The following is an 18,669-nucleotide window of genomic DNA, read 5'->3' as shown; positions in this document are numbered from 1 at the left end:
TGATAACCACTACACTACAGAAACTCAGGCTCTTTGCGGTGTTCCTGGTAGATGATCCACATTTTGTTAGAGACTAATAACGATGGGCATGGAACAATGTCAAATACTTAAACCACAGATCGTCTCAGAGACCACAGTAACTTGGTGAACAAACTGCCAGACTTATACTTGGGCCTAATTTCACATTACAGTCCATAAACTAAGCCTGGGATCAAAAAATTGTATTGAAAATGTCATTAGCAGAGACAAATGGTTCTACAGAGACTTGGCTAAATGGCTATAAAATAAAATCAATGAATAAAAAATGGTTCAAAAATAAAATTAACACATTAAAATAAAAAAATATATATCTCTCTGAAATACAATCAACACTTGAAAATTAAAAATGGTTCAAAAATAATATCAATACTTCAAAATACAAAATCTCTGGAAAATAAAATATTATATATGTTGTTTTGAAAAACATTAGAATATAAGCACTTTTATCAAATCTTCATTGTGGTAAGATCATGTAAGTTCTTCTTAAATCCATGGAAACTCAACAGTTTGTAAGGTAGGTGAGTTAGCTCAGCAGGTTAGAGCACTGTGCTGGTAATACTGAGGTCATCGGTTCAAACCCCATATGGGGTAATTCATGTGTAAGGTCCTTCATACAATCAACACTTCAAAAATAAATAAGGGTTCAAAAACAAAATCAACACTTGCAAATAAAAATGGTTCAAAAATAAAATCAACACTTCAAAATAAATAATGGTTCAAAAATAAAAACACTTTACAATAAAGGTTTCAAAAACAAAATCAACACTTGCAAATTAAAAATGGTTCAAAAATAAAATTAATGGTAACCATTTCTGTCTGTTCAGTCCATAAACTAAACCTGGGATCAAATAATGTATTGAAGCCATTTCGCCTTTGGTTGAAATGGCACATTGAATTCAAGTCTCCATTCCAGACCAGAGAAAACAAAAGAGAATGCAACGTTGTGTTAATCCATTTGAGTGTTTTACCGCGCAGGGTAAAACACTCAGAGTTCAGTTGATCTGTTTGGATCAGACAGATCCAACTGACTGATGAATTAGTGCAGATTTTTCTGCAGATGGGAACCAGGAGGAAGTGCGTTCAGACCCCAGCGGGTGAAGTGATGCTAATTTAAGAGGAGTCGCTTAGATGTAGATGCATTTATCTGCTTAATCTGTGATGGGATCTGGATTCACGGTGAATATTAACTAAACCGCATAAAATGCGACTTGTAATTTCACGGATAAAAATAGTACATGACCGATTTTTTTTTAATGTTGTCGGTCAAGATAACTGATAACAAAAAACGTCTAGCGCGACCTGCCGTCCTGACACCAACTCACACATCTTCATTCACAGTCTTACTTGTAAATCGACGTTTCTTTTCTTGGACGTTTTGATGTTAGCTTGTTGATGTCTCAGTTTTATTCGCTGGGAAAATCAGCAAGCAGCTTGAGGTGACTCTGCTGTTCTCTAGTGGCGAGAAGCTGTAATATTGGCTGGTAACAATCGGAATGCATTATGGGAGATGTAGTTTGTAGTCAATTCGTGCTCAAAACCTATTTTAAGTCAATCGTTGGCCAATAAAATTTCTTTTAAAAATTTGCGGCACCTGAACTGATTTTATGATGTAATGATCCATATTTATCCCACCATGCAGGGGAATGCATAGCACCCAAATCTGCTTTTAATTACATTAGTAAAACCTTTTCAAATGAAGATAGCCCAAAATCATATTTTTATTGCTCAGAATAGATTAAATCTTTTTCAGTTTTCTCCAGTCGACCCCAAACTAAATTAGTAAAGTGGTTGCCTTTCTGCCAAAAGCAGAAACATGCAAAACCCTTTTGAAATTTTGGATCTACAGTGATTTACATTTTCCTTTACTACAAAAAAACACTCCAATTATTTTCTTTGTTGCATTCAACAAGAATGCAACAAGTGGTTTCTGGATGGTAATTCACCAACAAAACACTTATCCTTCCCAGCAGCCATTGTACAGTGGATACAGTGGCAACAATAGCTGACCAAATGCGCTCGACTGTTAATAATAAATTAGTGGAGCACTGCTGGGGTTGCTAGGTAACGGCGCAGTGCCTGCTGATTGTAACTCAGTAATTGGAAGGATTTTGAATTGACTTGTTTTCCAGACACCAAAAAACATTGTGTTCTTGCCAGAAAACGACTGGGTGTTTTTTGTTTGTTTTTTTACACTTGGGCTGTTTTTAAAAGCAGTAGAGACTCAAATGGAAATATAAAATTGTGCAAAAATAGAATTTTGAATAATAGGTCCCCTTAAGGTGTCGGACATTAGAAACAAATGGGCCGGTGGTTTGGATTATACCAGTTTGTCGAATTTATCGTAGGCAGTGACATTTGTCTGTGTTCCAATCAATGGACTTTCTTATGCGACGTCAGAAACGTCAACCTAACGGTACCGTACCATCATCCTACAGACCCAGGTATGGTGCGGTATGGGTTGGTTGTTTATGGGTCGTTTCTACAATAGAAACAGTTAACGAACCGCACCGACCCATGCCGTACCGCTCAGTGGAAACGAGGCACAGGAGAGCATCAATGACTCAGGCAGCAGGTCCCAACAGAACCCAGATCAGCATCCCAACTAATGAAGGCATCACTTGCCTCAGTTAAGGTCAGAGCTAATGATCCAAAAGAAAGGGCAAAATGGTCTTAAAGGAAGAAAATAAAACATTGATGATAAAAAAACATGAAAGCCTGTCTCACATCAAAAAACATTTCGATAACCGAAACGTTTGGGAACATAATTTATAACTTGGACTGTGATTCTGATGTTTTACCGTATTAATGCTGCCTTGAGAAAAATAACAAGGGTTTGGACTGGCCTAGTCAAAGTCTGGACTAAAATCTGATTAAGATGCTGAGAAGCAACCCGAAACATGCCAGGTTTTGAAATTACTTCACTCCAAAGGTTGCCACTTTTTAACAGAGGCCCAGGTCATTTTGGAAGATTTTCCCCATAAAAACGTAATCAACATTTAAATACTATTTTTAATACTTACTCACGTTATATTTGATCAAAATGTCTAATAATCTGAAATGTTTAAACTACAACTAAGAGCTAAATTTTTCCAATGTATCATTTTGCTAACTGTTAGAGTTAGCAAAATAACTAACCAACAGCTGCTAACAGCTAGCCAAGCTGTTAGCAGCTTGGTCTGAAACCAAACCAAGCTGCTAACAACAACTTAATTCTTCAGAGGTTTGGAGTAAATCTCATCCAAGAGCAACACTGAAGTGTGAAAAACTACAATTACCTTCAACAGAAATTCATTGTCTTCACATTTCACGCTGCTGTGTTCAGTTATCCATGTTCATTTTAATTCCTGCTTAGTTTAATATTCAGTGTTTCAGACTCATCTGTCCTCTCTTCTTCCTGCTGTCTGCTAACAAAACCCTGACACATTTCTATCTGCAGCCGTCTTTCCTTACTGAACAATCTTTGCTTTCAGGGTCTCACGCCGCTCTGATGCTCACTCTCTGATCATGCACATAAACACAAACTCTCTCCTGCGATCAGATCTCTGCAGAGCCGTGTGCCTCTCTGAACCTACGTGGGCTGGTTGGCTTATATAACTCAGCTGACTTCAGTTGAGGTGAACACGCCAGCTGCAGTCAATGCGCGTGTGTGATGGTGTGAAAAAGCCTCATCAGTGTGTGCCGATGGCTCTCGGTGTCTCTCCAAATGACTGGACTGTTGCATGTGTTTATCAGGACATGTTCATCTGTCGATGTTCCTTCTGCACTTCCAGACACGCAGCTGATGCCAGTCATGTGTGGTGGGACAGTGTTTCTGTAAAATTGCTGCCTTTAAACGTCTCAAATGTACTTTAAAACGCCTCGTTTCTGAAATGTGCTGTACAAATAAAATTTGATTGATTGATTGATCTCAAGTGACAGTTTGCTAGTATTTCATCTACAGCAGCAAGAGCTCAGTGTGAGAATCAGTGAAAAACTTAATGAAGTACTCAAGCTAACTGGTTTGAGTGAAGTACACAGAGTGTAGCCAAGCTAACAGATATAAATGGTAAAGCTAACAGCTATCCATAATCAAGCAGGCAGTAATTCATAATCACACATAGCCAAGCTAATATATATCAACAGTAAAGCTAATAGCTATCAACAGTCAAGTTATGTATTGACTGACTGATAGTCAAGCTAAAAACTATCCATAATCAAACCAGCCACTGCCTATAGCTAAGCTAACAGTTATAGTCAATACATAGTCAAACTAACCATTAGCTGTAAAGCTAACAGCTATCCAAAGCTAAGCTAACAGCTATAAATAGTCAAGTTAACAACAATCCATAATCAAACTAGCCACTACCCACAGAAAAGCTAACAGCTTTACATAGTCAAGCTAACAATAATTCATAGTCAAACTAACCACGACTCATAGCAAAGCTAACAGGTAGCTATAGTCAAGCTAACTATCATCTAGAGTCAAATTAATCACTAGTCATTATAAAGCTACCTATAGCAAAGCTAACAGCTATTCATAGTCAAGCTAATAGCTATCCATAGTAAAGCTAACAGCTATCCATTGCCGAGCTATGGATTGACTGACAGTGAAGCTAAAAACTATCCATCATCAAACTATCCACTATCCACAGAAAAGCTAACAGCTATGCTTAGTCAAGTTAGTAATAATTCACAGTCAGATTAACCACGACTCATAGCAAAGCTAACAGGTAGCCATAGTCAAGCTAACTACTATCTAGAGTCAAACTAATCACTAGTCATTATAAAGCTACCTATAGCAAAGCTAGCAGCTATTCATAGTAAAGCTAATGGCTACAACAGCCAAGTTAACCATAGCCAATATAACAGCTATCCATAGTCAGCAAACAGCCACTAGTATTCATGGTTATAATCAAAGGTTTGCATGAATCAGGTTAAAAATAAAAAAGAACAGTTGATTGTTCAAGAGAGTACACCAAGTTTAAGTTAAACACTAACTGACATCAGAGAAATTAGAGCCTTACATAAAAAGCTTTATCTTGTAAAAATGTCTTATATAGTGTTCGGCTGAACTGCAAGAAAAGATTTGACCTGATAGAAATTTACCCATGAACTGTCTCTGATTTGAGTTGTTGAGTCCTTCATCAGAATTTCTCTTTCTGAACTGTGATCAGTTTCAAGTAAGATACTGACAGCGTACAAATACCCAAAAAGAACCCCAAATCAAGCCTTTTATCATTAAATAAGTCCTAAAAATATAATCCTGCCACCAAAAAACAAAGAAATCACCATCAACAAATGAAACTGAAAATTAAATGCTAAAGAAAAGTTACATAAACATATTTATCTGTATTTGTATCTTATGAACGGGGAAAACATTAATCTAATCAGCCAAGAACCTTTTATTTCCACTCGGTGCTGTTGGGTCGGTACAACCTGACCAGGCTCCTGCCAGAGGCTCTTTAGGAGGTTAATCGTTCAGCAATTTATTATTTTTTTTCTGCTGTAGCATTTATCAGGGCTGCTAACCATAATTGCTTTCTTTCTGATTAACTGCAGGTGTAAATCAAAATAATCTGTTTTCAATCAAATAAATCGTCTCAGTCACTGTAATCAAAATAAAAAGAGCCGCAACAGCAGTTCAGTCTGGATAATCAGAGCCCAATTAATCAAGACGCTGCAAGAAGCATAAATACTGTTTTTAGGTTAATTAGAGCTAGCAAAGGAAGATTTACACAAACATAAAACTTCCTTTTAAATCTTTTTTTACCCTCTATTTTGACTAGTATTAATGAATTTCCATAAAACATTTCTAAATTTGGTTTTAACTTTCAAGCGTTGCAGGTTTCCACTTATTTGTCTTGTAGTTTCTCTGCGGCTGCGAGTCGATCATCATCCAGCATTTTGTGTTGCTTTCTAATATTTTCTTCGGCTCAACTTTTCTCATTAAATAACTGTCGCTGCTGATACAACACGCTGAATATAACATGATTTATGATTCTGGGTTGATTGTTTGGAAATGTGACCTCCTTGGATTACGCACACTGTTTCATAACGGCCTCGGCGGCAGCTCATAATTCATATATTATGGTTGTAAATGAAGGCTGCTGTGGAAAAACCAGACACCGCTCTGCTGGAAAAGTTGTTTCTTTAGTTTTTTTTTTTTATTTTACTACGGGGATAGAAAAACAACAATTTGGTGTTTAAATGCTGAGTGTCAAACTGATTTTCATTTTGGGCCATCAAGATTGATAAAAATCATTAACAACCGTCATAGCCGTCTCTGCATTTGATACATACTTCGTAAAATTAAATAATGATCTGATCAATCTCTCCAGGGTTTTGCGATTATTTTTATAATCAAAGTCACAAATTTAGAAATATTTGCAAGAGATTTTGCAAGAGATTTTGCAATATTTGCGCTTATGTATGACGTCAAATGCGACGTTTTGCTTCTCACCATGCTGATAACTTGGTATCAAGTAAGGCTGAGGCAGCAGTGTCGTAAAAGTAGGAAATACTGCCACCAGCAGGTGGGAGTCTGCGATAACTGAAACCCAATGTCTGACCGTTTTTGTGGAAAATTGGCAATAAACTCACAATTACGAATTAGCACAAAAATGTGAGTTGCAAAAAACTGGAAAGACTGAATGATGTAACTTGACATGACTATTTATAACGTAAATTCATAAAATAATAGTAAAAAGAGATAAAACGAGCAAATGACAGTAACTCAAAGAAGCAAAACAAGTATTTATAATCTTGTGTTGGACAATACATCAATAGCAAAATATATATGTGATAAACATGTGATCAATATCAGAAGTATCAATAATATGTCTGATAGAAAATGAAGTAATTTCACTGAACTCCGATCCAGAACCGCACAGAGGCAGAGAAAAGGTTTTAGCCTCTCCATCTCACTAAGCTAGCTTGGTGGAATCAACTGACTCACTCATTCTTTGGTTACCTAGCAACTCACTCATTCTTTGGTTACCTAGCAACAGCCTGCGAAGTAACTGGCAAAGCAGCAGTTTAAGGTTTTGCCTTATAACTGCGTAGAAATAAAATAACGACAAAATGGAGTGAAAACCGGATAAAACATTAAATGTCAATTCACTAATTTGGCAGGATTTCAGATATTTGAAACAAAAAAAACGAATCAATAATTATTGATATGAAGCGATTTGAAACGCTGTAATTTTGTGATTCTCACCGTGAACTCTCGCAGGTTTTCGCATTTGTGCGAGGCCTCTCCGGGCGGCTGGCCTCTCCTGCACAGCTTGTTGTGGAGCCACATCAGGAGGTACCAGAAGGACTTTGGGCTGGGGATGATGTTGAAGGGAGGGGGCAGCGTGCCGCCCTCGTCGAAGTAGCTCATCCACAGCTTGGTGCGGGCAAACTTCCACTCAATGTCGGCGTGGTCCTGCAAAACCAGGAGAAAACTCTTCAATCTGGAAGATCTTTATGCGTCTTCAGGTTCAAACAGTGACAGGAGCTGCGTTTCCGTTGACCACTTGTGCAATTTGACATTTTGAAAATAAATTTGCTTAATGGAAACACGGTAATTAAAAAAAACAAAAAAAAAAAAACTAAATGTTGATAAAAGTGAGGCGGTCGTCTTTCCCGTATCAAATTGGTTTATTTGGCAAAACTACAATGGAAACACTTTTTTTTCCCCCCACATCGTCACATAATCAACAACCAGATGTTACTACTGCTGGAAACGACGAAGAAGAAGGCAACAGGAAGTAGTAGGAAAATGATGGTGGAGTATATGTTTTTTAGTGATTTGTTGTGTGAGTTTCTTATTTAATGAAAACAACCACAACTGAGTTGCCTCAAAATCAAAAACGTCAACAGCGGTAAAGGAGCCCAGGTAAGATCCCAGAACCAATCTAATATTTTATTGCAAGTGTGAGTACACGAAAAAAAACCCATAAAATCTTATCATGTATATCTATCTGTCTAGTTCTGGTGCAAATATCTTAGAACATTACAAATAAGACAAAAATAACTTACACATTACTTTTCAGCATATTATTTTACTTAAAACCATGAAACTAGCACTTATTAATGTATATTAAGGAATTATTGACTTGTATATCTTGCTGAAAATTAACTTGTTAGTTAGTTTTGTCTTACTCCAAGATGTTTACACTAAAAACTAGACAAGAATATTTGATAAGATGTTGCATTTTTGCAGTGTTTGGCCTCCAGCTGAAAAACACAATAAACCATTTAGAAGTAATTATTAAACATTTGTGGACACTGTGACCTCTGTTTAGTCATGTTCCTGACTAGAGGAGCTGCAATCGCTTCAGGTTGTAACTCACAGCGATGAGTTGGTAGGAGTTGTTCATCATGGCGATGAGCATGTTCAGCAGAACCACCAGAGAGATGACGTTGTACGTCCCGAACATCGTCGCCCCAACGAACTCGGTGAACTCGTGCCGAGCTTTCACGTTGGTGACGTAAAGGTTGAGCAGCCCAAATATGGACCAGAAGAGCGACTGGAGAGTCTCAAACAACCTGAAAGGGAACAGAAAGACGACAATTAATGTGGCATTAACATAAAGATCTGCAGAGAAACTAAGAGGATGAACCATAAATAACACCTTGGTTAGTCAAATGTCCACAACTCTGAGCTCTCACAGGGTTTTTATTAAAGTAAAACAATAATAAATGGTCAAAACATGACATTCAAAGCTGTGACACCATCTTTATCTGAAAAGGATTTTTGAGAAATTTAAAAACTTAAACAGTCATCTTTAGAAATTATGAGAAATAAAGCTTGTAAACAATGCTTTTCCATATTTTATTCCATTTCTGAAGGCAACAAAAGGAAAAATACAGAATAATCCTGTGCATTTCTGTACTCTACCTTATTTCTGGAGACAGCACATTGTATGAACTACAAATATTGTGCAGATTATTTTATTAATCAGCTTTTAATTTAATTTATTAGACCTGGCTATTTATGGGAACCGTTTTGAAAGAAAGCGACCCAAAAGAATTTGAAAACTGGACGTCTTGGTCTAGTTTCTAGTGGATATATTTTATTTAGAAAAAACTAACTTAAAAGTAACTTATCAAGATACAGAAGCTTGTTTTAAGTAAATAATTCCTTAATATTAAAGTGCGGATAAATTTCCCCAAGTTATAAGTGAAACAATCTGCCAATGGTTCCTTTTCATCAATATTAAGGAATTATTTACTTAAAACAAGCTCCTACATCTTGATAAGTTACTTTTAAGTTAGTTTTGTCTTAATTCAAGTGAACTGAAATATTTTGTGCTTTTGCAGTGAACAAACAGGGAAAATTCATTTTAAGGTTTGGATCTACATTGAATGACGTCCTTTTCCTATAAAAAAAAAACAAATAATCCAAATAATAAAAAGAAAATTTGGCTTTGTTATTTTCTTGATTCGATAATTTTGATAAAAAGTTTGGACACCAAAACAATCTGAACATCCTCGCCTAAAACCTCCCGGCCTGTTAAACCAAGAAGCTCGATAAGTCGCTTTACTGAGATACAAAAGTAGAAAATTTGCTGATCTCGACTCTGAGGCAGCTCCATATTTCCATATTTTCCATGTCTTCCTCCTGCTTTCTGAGTTGTTGTCGTTTTTCCCTCCCTGATCTCTTTCTCCATCCTTCATCTTTCCTCGCTTCTCTCTGTCCCCTGCTTGCCTTCGCGTGTCTCTTTGTGCCGCCGTCACTGTTACAACTGCGGCTGCTGAATTTTTGATGAAGCAACAATTGGCGGCGCTCGACGCTACATCAAGAGAACGACACAGACGGGGGGGGGTTTCTATATTTATGCTGCATAAAATATTCAGGGATGCAGCGTTTATTCTGGTTGTGGTGAACGGCAGGATTGTTGCGCTGCAGGAACATTTGATCAGTCGGTGCGCAGGCTGTTTTTCTCCCTCAGAGCATCATCTGAGTGATGGAGCGACAGTGTGTGGAGGTGAAATCTGTAAGTCAGAGAGGTGAGAGGCTGGGTGTGTTGAGTAAGCGAGGAGAGAAACGGAGGGAGAAAAGATGGGAATTAAATCAACGGCGAACGAAGCAGCCGAGCGTGATATTGTGTGGGTTATGACACGGGAAAGATGGGAGGACGAGAAGAGAAAGAGAAACTCCATCATTTTATGTTTCATTATTTCAATTATTCCCCACTTTTCGCCTCGTGGTGCCGTTCATAGACATTTCACAGCAGATAGCCACCGCCTGGTTCAGGCAGTCAAACTGACTGTCAGTCAAATTCAGGCATCAGTTTGAGTCCGATTATGATTCAGGTGTTTTGTTTTCTTCGTTTCAGCTCATCCTACAGGTTTTCCATACGATCTAGGTTTGATTTTTATCATATCAACAATTTCTGTGTTAATTTGGAAATATATTTGGACTAATGTTTGCTTTCTAGAGGAAGTAAACGGGTTTATCGTCATATTTCAAATGCCAAACACTCTCAACGAGGCTCCAAGGGTTTTTGGAAGAGAAGCAAACTTTCACCATAGCCGACTGCGAGGATCAGGTGATTTTTAACATATTCATTGTTTCCTTTACACCAGATCAACCTGGTAAATATCAAGATATATTTATACATCTGGCAAAATCAAATGACTCTTTTTTTATCACTTTTTTTTAAAAAAAGAGGCAGTTTATGTATCTTCTTGGCACATAGTATCACTTTATAGCACAATCAAGTAACTGTTACTTTTAGTTATATAAAAAGACTATATATATATATATATATCAAAAACGACTCTAAAATTGGGCCTCTGTCTCTTTAAGAAGCTCCTGCTCTTTCCAGCACATCTTCACAACAACACTTCTCCATTAAATCATCCACAGCCGCCGTTTGGAGTGTTGGACTGAGAACTAGTTCGTATGACGAGCTCAGCACTATTTGTCACAAAATCATAGCAAGACAAAGGAAGTTAAGAAAAAGAAAGCACAGCTAAAAACAACGGCCTTTTGTGGTGGGACTGTGATGCTGTGATGCACATCAGTGGAACAGAATTTCATGATTATATAAAAGTCGGGTTAAATGCGATCTGACCAACTGACTGCAGGCACTTTGAAAATAATCTGATTTAGTACCACATACAGACAAATCAGATTTTTGGGGCGAGAAAAGATTAGAATGGAACCATTTACTCTTCTGTGAAAAGTTGGATATGGACAAATAATAATAATAATAATAATAATAATAAAACAAATCAGATTTGGGTTTTAAACGCAGCCTTAGTTTCATCTGAGCAAAAACTTGATACTTAAAGTCCCAAAAGATTTTAACGATCTCCACTCATTCATGTTGGTGATGGTAGGACAGAAAAAGGTCGAATGAAAAAATATGGCAACACTTGAATGTTTTCAACCATTGTCATACAGTGTCATTCTGTAAATAATGGCACTTTTAATGTACAGTTGCATTAAAAGTTGCATTAAAAGTATCAACTTTGCCATATTTGGTAAATAATGATACTTTTAACGCAAAGTTCTATTAAAACTTCCATTAAAAATCTATTAAAAGTATGAACTTTGCACTAAAAGAGTCATTATTTATCGAATGACAACAAAGATTTCTGAAGACTCCTTCATGTTTGTTGTTACATCATGTTTATGATCCAGCTGGATAAAGTGTTTCCAAAAAGACAAGCTTTTAGAGCTTTAAACAATCATCCTTCAACTCTACAAGCGACTTTCCCAAAAAGCCCCATATTCCTCCTCCTCCTCTCTTCCTCCTCTCTCATCCAGCTGGCTCCTCTTCCTCTCCTCTCATCTCTCACTCCACTAAGCCGAGTCATAAACTGCTCCAGCTGATCCTCGCAGCCACTCAGTCATTTCACTGTTATACTTCTGCAGTTTATGTGGGAGGTGAGCCGAGAAGAGACGCAGTGTGTGTTGCTGCATTCACTTTTTCTGTGTCAGAAAACAAAGCGCGCCCGTGTGTTTACACTCGGTAAACCGACCTCGTGGAGTTAATTCACTCCACTGTACGGCGCTCGTCTTTTGTAGGAACAAGAACATTTCTGTGTGTTTTCCAGCAGACTGAGGACTAAAAACTGGAGCTTTGTGTTGCTAAATACTGACTAAATAGACATATGAGCTCAACAACAAAGATATTTATAGTTTTAAATGTTATTTAGGTTATTCAACCATCAGATTAGTATTTAGGAACCTCTGATCATTTATTTAGCTGTTTTAGAATTGTTTAAGACCAAATTTAAGATCTTTTAAGTCAATTATGAATGGGATGTAAAACCTGCATCACTACAGAAATGTACAAATTTTGTCCAGCAAATTGGCAAAAAAAATAAAATAAATCTTCGTAGGTAGCTATATTAGCAGGTAGTTAGCAGTAGCCTCAACCATCTTGAATTACAGAACGCAATGAAGATGATTGAGTCCGACTCAAACTTTCACCTGACAAAAAAAACAGAATAAAATAAATACATAAAAAAATACAAGGTTAAATAGTTCTGCCAAAACAAAGTTTAAGATGTATGATTAACATATTAAAGATTAACCTATTTTTAAAAATCAAAAACAAACACCTTGTTAAAGGCATCAGTCAGGACGTGGATCTCAACATGGAGTTATTTTTAAATGCTTAATGAACATTTTCTCCCACACACAAACCTACAAAATAAGAAATAGGTAATAAGGTTTGACAGCAGACAATGTAGTTGGACGTAGTGTTTGGGACGTCTGTGCTAGCTGCTACATATTTAGCATTGAGATGCTAATTTAGCCTTGAATACATTCGCTAGCAGGCTAACTCTTTTTAGCGCAGCTTGAACACAACAATAGTCTTCTCCAGCGTCCAATCAAATCAGTTTTAGAAGCAAAATTTCCTATTGCCTATCACAATTTCAACATGTGATAGGCAGGTTCTGCAAAGTCTGGGGCAAAAACAAAGTAAAAGGTTTTTGACTCCATCCATAAAAAAATAATGCAGTTATGGATGATGGACCAGGAAAAAGTACATGAGATGCCTGACAATTCATATAAAAATCAGATAAAAAAGGACAAACATTATGTAAAACAAGAAGCAGATAAATAAACATCACCAGATCCAAATATATCTGAATAGATTTTTATTTAACTTCAGATTTAGAGCAGTTGATTCTAACCAAAATATAATCAAATTTAAATTAAAACTTTTCTGTCGCTTTTCTAATAAAACAACTTTGTGCAGAATAACACCTCAATAATTCTGAGGTTAAAATGCATTTCGATAATCAGTAAAACTAATTGTTGAACTAATTATTTCAATGTTTACAACTGAGATGTTTCATTTGGTTTGACCAAGCAGAGTCTGCAAACCCCAGAGAAAGAGAGCTTTGTGTAAAAGTAAATAGACGAGGGACCGCAGAGTGTGAAAGAAAATGAGAGATTTTACAGGCTTGTGTGAAGGGAAAGAAGAGAGAGACACACACAAGTATGAATGCTGCCTGTGTGAAGCAATCTAACACATTAGTAGTGATAAGTGTGTGAAGTACAGATGAGTGAGAGGAGGAGGAGGGAGATGAGACACCTGAGCAGAAACAGGAAGTGATCCTGTGAAAAAAACCTCCAAAATCATGATAAGTGTGTGAATTAGAGAGTGAAAGACACACGCACACACACACACGCAGACAGAGAAGAGGAAATAATCCTTGCATTGTAAACTCATGAATAATGATGCAGACCGCGCTGCCTGCGGGACTGCAATCACTCCGTTTGCATAATGCGTCATCTCAGCTGTCTCCTCGGCGCGCTGCATGCTCATTTGGCTTCAGCGTGACGCTGATTTCTGTCCCACAGCTTCTGGTCCTGCAGCAGCCAATCAGAGCTGATTCACCAGAGTTAAACCACGAGACGAGCAACAAGATCATTTCTAGTTCTATCGGTGCTTAATCAGGGCTTTCAGCAACTCAAATTTAAGACCTTTTAAGACCACTCTGAATAAAAATTCGTCCAGCCAACTGGCGATGGATTTGCACTAGACCCAAAAAGCTAGCTAGCTAGCAAGAGCATATTAGCAGCTAGTTAGCGAGTCACAGAAAGTACTTTTCTGTCTGAATGCGATAGAAAAATACCACAAGTAAAAATAAATATAGTATACAATATTAAATAGTCCTATAAAGACTAAATTTAAGACCTGTGATTAAGACGTTAAAGGCTTTTTAAGATGAATTTAAGACTTTTTAAGGCCTTAATGTTCGATACATGAATATACGACTTTTTAAGGATGTGCAGACACTCTGTTAACGTCTTTCAAAGTATCAGTCAGAATGTGGATCTGAACATAGAGTTATTTTTAAATGCTTAATGAAAAACACGATATCAATCTGATGTCTGGCGCACATAAACCCACAGAAAAAAGCAGGAGGTTATAAAGTTTGACAACAGACAGTGTAGTTGGTATTTCACCTGAAAAACATTTCTGTGATTACCTCAAATATCAAATCAACATCAAAAACACTTTTGAAAACAGTTTCATTTTGTCATATAATTTGATGCTTTGCTTGCCGTTTTTATGAAAGTATTTGACAAAATGTAATGTTTATTGCTTGTTTCATGTCTTTTTGATGACGTGAAACAAGCATGTCATCATGCTTGTTGACATGCTTGCTTTTTGATTAATATTTAATCAAAAAAGCTGCCTTTTTGATTAAATATGACACAAATTAACTTGACTTTTGTGCAAAACTTTGGTATCTTTCATGAGAAACTTATTTCCATCCAACCAGAAATGGTTGGGAAACTGTGCGTCACAAATGGCGCTGCTCTTTGAGAATCTCACACTTTTCTCCCATTAAATACATTTGAATGTGGGAATGTAGCATCATTAACCAGAAATCCAATTTATTGTTCAAGTTTGAGGGGCAAATTTTCCTTTGAGGATTAAAACAGAGGCATAAATAAAGTAAGTATCTTACTTTACATAATTCAGAGCGGAGCAAAGTTCAACCTGATATGTCTCACTGAAAGAGTTAAGACTTTGGGTTCAGCAGAACAAATGCAACATTCATCTCGTGCAGAAATAAAATAACGATTTGGTGATGACTACATTTTTTTAAGAAATGATCTTTTCTTTGCGTCGCTAATGGAGCAGAAACTGTACAATGTAAGGTTGAGGGTGTGATCTGTTGTTTTAGCTCCTGCTCACCTCACAGCTATTGTACCGCATCTTTTACTGTAATGGAGTCGATAACAGATCAATGACACTATTATCCAAAACAAACCACTTTGCTCATCTAAATTCATCCCACTGACTCTGCTGTTGCCTCCCTCAGCAGCAGCACTCTGCGTCGCTGCTTCCTGTCCGGGTTGCAGCGCTGCCACACCGACGTCTCACTTCGCAAAACCTTCACACGCTTTGAAGAGTTATTTCTCACACAGGTTCAACACTAAAATACTAGAATAATGTCCACATCTTTATCTGGTAAAATGAGACTTTCAATGAGTCAAACTAAATTTTTTTATCTGCAGTTGTCCACTAGAGGGCGCCTGATTATCACCAGGAGATATTAAGGCCAAAGGATGGAAACATTTCACTAAACATGTTTCTGATTCCCAGTTAAAACCATCAGACGTGGGCAGAAACCAGTTACCTTGAGTAACTTTTATGAAAATCTGTACCTCTAGGAATAATCTTAATTTACCATATTTTCTTCTTCTTGAATAATACTTAGAAATAAAGCTGGAGTTACTTTGCTGAATGAAAAGCTTTATAGTTCTGTTATTTTCTATCTGCTGAGACTGTTGATCCATTTAAAGGTCAAGTACTGTCCTAACATTAAATACTTTAAGTACTGGTTTCAAAAGCTTTATATTGTAAGAAAAAAACAATAAAAAGATTTGGAAATGCACTTCTGCCGTAATTTACTATCTTATTATGATATTAAATATTTCTATTTAATTCAAACTTACTTTATTGACTGAAATGTCATTTAATAATTGTGAACAGGTAGCCTGTACTCACGTGGAGAAGGCGTTGTTCTGCCTTTCACAGCGGATCCCCTTGCAGTTGTTCGGTTCTTCTGAAGCCTTGGTCTCGTAGTAGAAGTACAGCTGGTTGAGTCCGTTAGCAAACGCTAACAGAACCTACGCACGAAGACACACAAAAATGCACATTTCCATCTGTTTTCTTCAGCTAAAATCAACTTACAAGTAACTTTTCAGCAAGATATAGAAGCTTGTTTTAAGTCAACAATTCCTTAATATTGAATAAAAAGTACTAGTTCCACTGGGGCCGTAACCTAGCAACCCCAGCCAAGCCCAGCCCATCACCTAGCAACCCAGATCTACTTCTACTGGCAGATTATTTCACTTATGACAAGATATTTCCCCCACGTAATAAGTGAAACAATCTGCCAACAGAACTGGTGCTTTTCCATCCATATTAAGGAATTATTTACTTAAAACAAGTTTATATCTGGCTGAAAAGTCATATTTAAGTTAATTTTGTCTTATTTCAAGCTGGACTAAAAATACTTGGTAAGATTTTGTGTTTTTGCAGTGTGCATCCCTGCAGGCTCTTTTTAAGCACAGCTTTGATCTCAAACAGAACAAAAGCAAGCTGCAGTGACGTAGACTTGGAGCCTCAGGCTCACTATGATTGTTTTGGAGCCCACAGGGAGGCGAAGCAGCCCACATGTGAACTGAGTTTTAGGTCAGGAGCTCCCTTGAGAAAGAATTAATAAATCCTAACCGGCGTGAAGCAGACCTGCAGCATCTGTGAGCTTTAAATTCAAGGATTCAGGATGCACGAATCAAAAGAGATAAAATCTGGGTGTGTAGTGATGAACTCTGATCTGAACCTTCAGAGCCATAAAGTCCCAGTTACAAAGTCGGCCTTCTATCACCTGAAGAACATTTCCAGAATTAGAGAACTGATGTCTCAGCACGATCTAGAGAAACTCATCAATGCTTTTATCTCTGGTTGATTACTGCAACAGTGTCTTCACAGGTCTCCCTAAAAAATCTGTCAGATCCAGACGCTGCTGCTGGAGTTCTGACTAAAACCAGGAAGATGGAGCACATCACCCAGTTCTACAGTCCTTCACTGGCTCCCTGTAGCTCAGAGAATACACTTTAAAATACTGCTGTTGGTTTATAAATCACTGAACCGCTTAGCACAACAACCGCTTAGCACAATGTGTCAACCTTCCAGAAAAGTATTTCTACTCTTCAGTAAAACTTCTGGATTTTCTACCCTGAATGAAAAACAAACATGTTTTCACCAAAAATTCACCAGACACACATCTGCTGATTTTGTTCAAGTTTTTTTATTGAAAGAAACTGGTTTGGAAAAAGTTTATTTTGCCTGATTTTATTTTTTGCTACTTATATGAATCGTTGTCATTATGATCCTTAAAATACCAAAATTTCCACTTAACGTTATGTTTTGGTTATGTCATTTTTAAATATTAAATGTTTGATAATTTGATCAGTTACTTGAGTAGAAATTTTACCAAATATCTTTTACTTGAGTACAATTTTTAGGTACTTTACCCACCTCTGGTTTTTATGATTTTGAACTGCCTCGTTGCTGAAAGGTGCCGTACAAATAAACTCAACTGATTGATTTTCCAGGCAACGTCATTTTCTTCTGTTGTTTGAATGTTAACAGGAAACACTGGAAGCCTATTAGGTCCGCTAAACTGGTGTGAGAGCGACAACCGAGATATATGAATGGAAATCGGAAAGTTAGCAGCGATTAGCAGGAAGTCATTAAAAAAAGCAACACCTAATGAGCTTTCTGTTCCATGTGCGCAGTCCTGATGATGCCTCACCAGACAGTAAATGAAGAGAAACTTGAGGATGTCCAGCAGCATCCTCCCCAGAGAGATCTGCAGAGGGCCGAGGTGGGAGTTGGCTGTGAAGAGGGAGATGAGTCTGAGCGAGCTGAAGATGTTGGCGATGGCGAACAGAGCCTCGGCGATCAGCGTCGGGTGCCACATCTCCCACTCCTCCCTTGGACGAGAGGAGTTGTACTGGAAGGAGAGGAGGAGGAAGAGAGAGAAGAGGGGAGTGGGAGGAGAAGAAAAGGAATAAACGCAGTCAGTTTGACTTCACGACATTCAGGTTCGCTGTATTCAGTCTAACAAAATCAGTCCAGCAGCTTCTGCACCACAGTTACCGACGGCAACAGAAAAGAAGGGGGGGGGAGCTGTCAGTTACTGGTTGCTATAGTAACCACCAACTGCCAAGAGCAGCCAATCAGATTAACAGAACTTAAAACACCAGTAAATGTCTGGAGAAATAACTTCAAGACTAAAAACAAGTTCAAAGAATAAATGAACAAATTCTGACAAACTTCATGTCGACAATGTTGCTAAAATAAAACCCGGGTACTCTGATCGCCTGAATTTGTCAAAATTACAAAACATTTTGACACAACGAAATAGGAAAACGTATAAATTAGCATTTCTGAAATGCCAAATGAGTCCCATCACATCTCATAACCAACACTATGACTAAATTACACACTAAAAACAAAGTTGTGCTCCGTCAAACTGTAAAGCTGTTTGACGGAGGAATACTAAAAGGATACACTTTTAATATTCAATTCAAACTCACACTAACCGACTTACATAAACCTACTGACGGGTCGAACAACGCGACCAGTCCTAACAGTTTCAAAATATGGA

General features: G+C 37.4%; 1 protein-coding gene across 2 annotated transcripts in view; it reads right to left on the bottom strand.

Moving 5' to 3' along the window:
* trpc5a (transient receptor potential cation channel, subfamily C, member 5a) overlaps nt 1-18,669 on the bottom strand; it is a 126,683-nt gene that overhangs the window by 11,020 nt on the left and 96,994 nt on the right. For both annotated transcript variants that reach the window (XM_007568152.2, XM_016679720.1), the window contains exons 12-15: nt 17,812-18,012; nt 15,999-16,120; nt 8,355-8,550; nt 7,235-7,444 (exon numbers count right to left, since the gene is read on the bottom strand). In XM_007568152.2, the coding sequence (XP_007568214.1) occupies nt 7,235-7,444; nt 8,355-8,550; nt 15,999-16,120; nt 17,812-18,012 (729 nt within the window). The remainder of the gene's footprint in view (nt 1-7,234; nt 7,445-8,354; nt 8,551-15,998; nt 16,121-17,811; nt 18,013-18,669) is intronic.

The sequence above is a fragment of the Poecilia formosa genome, unplaced genomic scaffold, assembly GCF_000485575.1.
Source record: "Poecilia formosa unplaced genomic scaffold, Poecilia_formosa-5.1.2 Scaffold218, whole genome shotgun sequence".
Lineage (NCBI taxonomy): Eukaryota > Metazoa > Chordata > Actinopteri > Cyprinodontiformes > Poeciliidae > Poecilia > Poecilia formosa.
Note: the sequence above shows the minus strand (reverse complement) of the source record. Positions and strands in the feature narration are given on the sequence as shown.